Consider the following 6,034-nt stretch of genomic DNA (forward strand, 5'->3'; position numbering starts at 1 on the left):
ATTTCAGTCAGCAAAAAAATAATAATAATAATAATTGTTAATTCCACCGATGTGGTTTATGGTATGAAAAACACTCAAACACTAATAGAAAGCTCACACAAAGCAAATAAGAAAACATACACAATTGGTAACTCAGTTCGACGTATATTCGCCTACGTCTGAAGGGCCAAATCTAGAGATAAACAATTGTTGGGTCCAACCCATTTGTTGGGTTGGACCATGTTTAAAAAATAAAAAAAAATGAAGCTATGTTGACTTATGGAGGAGGGCTTAAAGGGAATTTCACAAGGGTAAATGTTCTCATCTTTGATGAGAATGAGGGGGTGACTATTCATGGTTTTTTTTAGGAAGAAAAAGAAGAATAATCTAAGGAAGAGAAGGAGGAGCTAGGGTTCTTGGAGAAGGCGAGATTGGAAGGCTTCATGTGCGGATCTCTCTAATCCTTTGGTTTGATCCCTCAACTCTCATTCCTTAAGGTCCTTTTTGTGAACCATCCTAGTGTATGGATGATGTATGAGTGTTGAATCTCTTTTTTCTTATAGAAATACATGTTCTTTTGCATGTACTCCTCTCAGTGAGCTGAGAGATCTTGTTGTTATCCCATAAAGTCGACATAGTGGAAACATGTTTAAGAGGCTACAGGAGTCACGTGGTTTTTCCCTCGATTTGTAGGGGTTCCACGCTAAAAATCGTTTCTTGTGTTGATATATGTTTGTTCATCTCATTCTAACATGAATGGGGGGGGTTTAATAGTTTTTTATGAGTTGTTTTGAAGCTTTGAGCCTGTAGAACCTTTGGGAGGGCATTGAGCCTCGAGGAAGACTTTGAATGCATTTTGCGACTCTTACGAGTTGCGTCACGAGCACGGAATCTCCGAGTGAGCTTCACAGGGGGTGTATCTGGGCGCATGACCCCGTATGTGAGCAGTGTTTTTTTGCTACGGTCGCAGTAAAGCGATGACAGTGAACAATAAATATATATAAAAATAATATAAAAAGATTATAATTTTAATAATTTATATATATATATATAAATTAACTTTTAAAATATTAAAAACCCAAACAATAAATTTTCACAAATATTTATTTTCTAAACATATATATATAATTATTAAAATAAAATTAAAACCAAGGGGGTCCATGGCCCCCTTGGTTCTCTCCTAGTTCCGTCCCTAATTAATTAAAATAGCGTGACATTATGGCTCTCCATGATGTTAGGTTTTTTTTTAAATAAATAAATTTAAAAAATCCTTTACAGGAAGCTAGCGTGTGCAGGGAATGCTAGTTTTTGTTAATAATAATAATAATAATAATAATAATAATAATAATAATAATAATAATATATATATATATATATATACATTAATTATGTGTCTTTAGAGCTGATATTCTCTAAAAATATTTAATAATAATCATCAAATTATTATCTAATATTTATTATTATACAAGAACTGTATAGAATTATTAGGTTTAATCCCCTAATTAGTCCCTCTAACAACATAAACATGCCCTTTTGGTCCCCCTATTCTAATTTTGCCCACAGAAGTCCCTCTATTTTTCAGTTTGGAAAATGTTGGTCCTGCCGTTAACGGAGGTTGGTTTCTCCATCCAATATTGCCGACGTGGCATTTTTAAAGATTAAAATAATGCTAAAACCGGTTTTAAAATATCTAGAAATCGAGATAAAACTAACAAAAATCTTAAGTTATTGGATCCGGGTCCAAAAATTAAACCCGGATCCGAATTCTTTTCACTCCATCATCTACATTTTACTTTCCCTGTTCATCATCTTCCACTCTCCACTTCCCCTCTTCATCATCAACCCTGTCAACAACCGACACTATTTTTTCGTTCACGGCCACGACTTCCCCTGCGAAGATCGGAGGACATCCAACTGTGCACGTCAACAACCCAGACATGCAAGATGAAAAAGATGAGAAGAAAGAACAAAATTAAAGTTACTGTATAAAGTTTCAGGCCACTAAGCATTGAGCCAAACATGATCAGGACAAAATCATGTCATATTAACATTAATAAATCTTATTGATAACAATACCAACCACCAACACTAAAAGTAAACATAATCTCTGCACTTCATGATACAAAAAGAATTGAGTTGCTTAGCATCATCAGCTTAATCATTATCATTAATCAAAGCAACCATTTCTCTGCATCACCCAATATCTATAACATATATATAAAAGTCCATACATATAAAATAGATAAACTAAAGAAGCACCAAAAAGTCATATATATTATAGCCTAATAGCTGCATAAATTTTTAAATTACAAAATTTGATTGATTCATTCATTCATTTTTAATAACTGAATTGTGTTTAGGTTAATGTGTCCAAAAATTGAAGAAAATGAAAAAGAACATCAATTTCTATTTAAACATACATTCTGATACATAGCAAAGAAATTCTGAGTAGAACATCATCAAGCTTTTGATTCATTGAGTCATTCATTCAAGGTTTACACATAGCAAATAAAGCAAGTCACCATTGTTACACAAAACAAAATCCCAACAAAAAATTACATTCAGTCATTGATCCTAGTAACAATTCAATGATTTTTTTTAGTGCTAACATCTGAAATACTATGTTGAGTTGATAATTCTGAAACACCAACTTCTGAAACACCAACTTCTGCAAGTCTTCTATTTCTCATCCTCTAATCAAGTCAAGGAAGAAGTATTACTGTTAGCATAAGTATACCTTTAAAATTAGTTTAATATGGTTTCAAACAATGGAAAAAATCTTACAAATAGTTCATTGCCAGTGACAAATGTACTAGAATCAGGAGCTTCCCTTCCAATGACAACTCCACCATTATGGGCACCCTACAATTTAAGAGAAATAAATTTCAGCATTAGTGACCTATAATAAAACAATTCAAGACCAAAACAATTAAATTAATTCATACTCTGAAAATTTGGAATGAACTTTGACTAGATGCATGTGTTTTCCTTTTTCCTCTAGATGCGGCAACCTTGTCTTTATCTTTTGATTTTCCTGCATTTTGTATAAGTCGGTTTACCTCCACATCTGAAGTAATATTACCATGTTTTGTTGTTGAAGTTGGTTCATGATGGATAACATCATTATTAAACTGCATAATCACAATGAAGAAATTTAAGTTTTATACAAGCAAATTTTTAACCTTACATGTAGTAAAATTACTCACCAATGAAGTTCTTTGATAGCTGCCAAGCATATGTACATTCTTTGGAAAAGTGGTAATTCATTTTGGTGCTGCCTTTTAGACTCAACAATCACATTAGATCCAGGATTTGTTACCTTCAACTCCATTGCATAATTATTTATCACACCAAAATCCTCCTTAAATTGTTGTTCAATTTTTTTCAGCACTAGATCCCTAGCATTTCTGCATACTTTATTGGTGATGAAGACTCCTAATTCTTTCCTGACTAATGCCCTCAGATGTCTAGGCCTAATAAAAGGCATGGCAGTGATGATCTCACCAAATCTTTTAGCTACAACAGGAGCTGTTACCCTCCTGTTTTTTGTGGCTCCAAGTAAGCATGAGTGTTCTGATTCATAATGTTTGACAACAAACATTTTTTTACCACTGCACCAAGAACATAAGATCAACCATTTGCACTTTGTAGCCGAACATGTGGCCCTAACCCTCTTTGAATCATTTTTGAGGTACTTGAACTCAAACCCTCTGTTTGTTGAATGTTCAACCAGCTCATTTTTGAATTGCTTCAAATCCTTGAATCTTAAGTCTAGAAAGAAATCATCCAATTTCATGCTTGGGTTAAACACCCTCTCGCTGGATCTATGCCTTCTTGCGTCATCTCCTATAGAACCCTCACTTGTGTCTTCATAACTACCAGGATCTGAAGACTCTAAATAGTCACTTTCATAGCCATGCACCTTACCAATGTCTGCACCCTTTTTAACATTGTCTTGGTCATCTCCATTTTTTCCTGCAACCTGGTTTTCATCACCACAATCACCACTGTTTTCTCCAATTTCTTTCTGAATTGTCTTTTTGAACTCAACATACCTTTTCACCTTATCTCTAGCCTCCTGTATCTCCTCATCAGCATCTGAGTTGTATTCTATAAATGGGACATCAACTAATGTCTCATCATTATCTTTTCCTGACTCACTGTCATTGTCACTGAGAATGTCATGGTCAGCATCCAGATTAACAGTTTCAATTTCACCTATTCTATTGCAACCTTTGCTAGAATTACCTAGCAATGCTTCTGGCAGGGAATTTCCAATATTTGCATATGATGTCTCAACATATACATCTGTTGTCCCATGTTTTGCTAACATTTCTGATAAGCCAACAATTCCTACATCATCACTAATATTGTGCAGTGTTCCCCCATCATCCAAATAGAATAATTCCATAGTTTTTTTAATATCATATCCTAGGTCTTTGAGATCTCCCAATAAATCCCACTGACATACTTTATCAGGATCCACAGCAAACTCATCCAATTTCCCACCAATATAATTGACCTCTTCTTCCATTGACAAGGACCCTCCATGGTGATACCTTATAGTGCACTCATTAAATCCAACCATTCTATGCTGTAAAAAATAAAATTAAAAAATTAAAAAGACAAACAAACAAACAAACCACAAACAAACAAAAACAAATAAAACTATACTCATCTTGTTTGTTTACTTTCTATAACACAACAAACAGACGTAAATATGGAAACAAAACAAAAAATGGATTATGTATAGCAGCATACTACAATGACTTGATCATGTGCATTTTCATCATAAAGACCAAATAATCAAATTCATAGCTTTCCAGCCTAGCTAAAACAACCTACATTCCATGCAGCACAACATTATTATTGAATAGAATCAACATAAAGACCAAAAAATTGGCAACTTGCCTGGCCAACTAAAAAGAATGATCCGGTTGATTTGTGTCTTTGGATGGAGCTCTTGGAGATAGTGGTTGTTGGCGTGACGAGTTGGATGTCCTCCGATCTTCGCAGGGGAAGTTGTGGCCGTGAGCGAAAAAAATAGTGTCGGTTGTTGGCGAGGGTTGATGATGAAGAGGGAAGTGGAGAGTGGAAGATGATGAAAAGGGAAAGTAAAATGTAGATGATGGAGTGAAAAAGAATTCGGATCCGGGTTTAATTTTTGGACCCGGATCCAATAACTAAGATTTTTGTTAGTTTTATCTGATTTCTAGATATTTTAAACCAGTTTAGCATTATTTTAATCTTTAAAAATGCCACATCGGCACTATTGGATGGAGAAACCAACCTTTGTTAACGGCAGGACCAACATTTTCCAAACTGAAAAATAGAGGGATTTGTGGGCCAAATTAGAATAGGGGGACCAAAAGGGCATGTTTATGTTGTTAGAGGGACTAATTAGGGGATTAAACCGAATTATTATTGTTATTATACATAATTACTGTTTTGTACTATTTAACACTATTTATTATTATGTATAAAATAATAGTAGCCGTTAAAGTTGGACATCCAACGGTGTACAACGGAACCTTTCATTTAATTCACCTCAAAGGTTTGCTCATCCACAACTTTGGACTGATCTTCTTTCTTAAGAAATCGTATACTAAAAAGCTTAACATTAATTCACCCTTTAATCAATTCCATCATAATAAGCATCCTTGATATATATATATATAGCACATATATCAAGTACAAATTAAATAGTAATGATAAACACCATTGTGGCCTTGTGTGAATAAATTCACATCAAATATATGGAAGAAAATAATTATAACAATTTTAAACGATTTTTATGATTTGCATTATAATAATTACAATAATTTTAAACAATTAGGACCAATAATAATGAACTAAAACAACTTTATTGACCCAATTTTCATACTATACATATATGCGCTTCATATGTAAAAATCCATAAACTATATATATATATATATATATATATATATATATATATATATGTTCTTAATTATAACTATATTTAAATTTATTTGTTTAGGCATTGATTAATCCAAAACTAGTTCTCATTGGTTTTTTATAACTTTATTAGGTA

The 6,034-nt window shown here is 33.3% G+C and overlaps 2 protein-coding genes across 2 annotated transcripts; both read right to left on the reverse strand.

Moving 5' to 3' along the window:
- Positions 1-2,504: 2,504 nt before the first annotated feature.
- On the reverse strand, positions 2,505-3,530 carry LOC120269446. The gene is made up of 4 exons (XM_039276775.1): positions 3,186-3,530; positions 2,925-3,110; positions 2,764-2,841; positions 2,505-2,672 (listed from the first exon to the last, which is right to left on the reverse strand). Exons 1-4 carry the CDS (start codon positions 3,213-3,215, stop codon positions 2,565-2,567), a joined length of 402 nt encoding a protein of 133 aa, XP_039132709.1. The 5' UTR covers positions 3,216-3,530; the 3' UTR covers positions 2,505-2,564.
- Positions 3,243-4,939, reverse strand: LOC120269096. Its single transcript, XM_039276382.1, has 3 exons — positions 4,891-4,939; positions 3,299-4,573; positions 3,243-3,257 (listed from the first exon to the last, which is right to left on the reverse strand). Exons 2-3 carry the CDS (start codon positions 4,565-4,567, stop codon positions 3,243-3,245), a joined length of 1,284 nt encoding a protein of 427 aa, XP_039132316.1. The 5' UTR covers positions 4,568-4,573; positions 4,891-4,939.
- Between the last annotated feature and the right edge of the window lie 1,095 nt (positions 4,940-6,034).

Source organism: Dioscorea cayenensis, chromosome 9 (assembly GCF_009730915.1).
Source record: "Dioscorea cayenensis subsp. rotundata cultivar TDr96_F1 chromosome 9, TDr96_F1_v2_PseudoChromosome.rev07_lg8_w22 25.fasta, whole genome shotgun sequence".
NCBI lineage: Eukaryota > Viridiplantae > Streptophyta > Magnoliopsida > Dioscoreales > Dioscoreaceae > Dioscorea > Dioscorea cayenensis.

Coding starts and splice junctions, on each gene's coding strand:
- LOC120269446 (XM_039276775.1), bottom strand. CDS start 3,215: ATGCTTGGCAGCTATCAAAGAACTTCATTG. Junction 2,842..2,924: donor GTTCATTCCAAATTTTCAGA/GTATGAATTAAT, acceptor CTTAAATTGTAG/GGTGCCCATAATGGTGGAGT. Junction 2,673..2,763: donor TCACTGGCAATGAACTATTT/GTAAGATTTTTT, acceptor TGACTTGATTAG/AGGATGAGAAATAGAAGACT.
- LOC120269096 (XM_039276382.1), bottom strand. CDS start 4,567: ATGGTTGGATTTAATGAGTGCACTATAAGGTATCACCATGGAGGGTCC.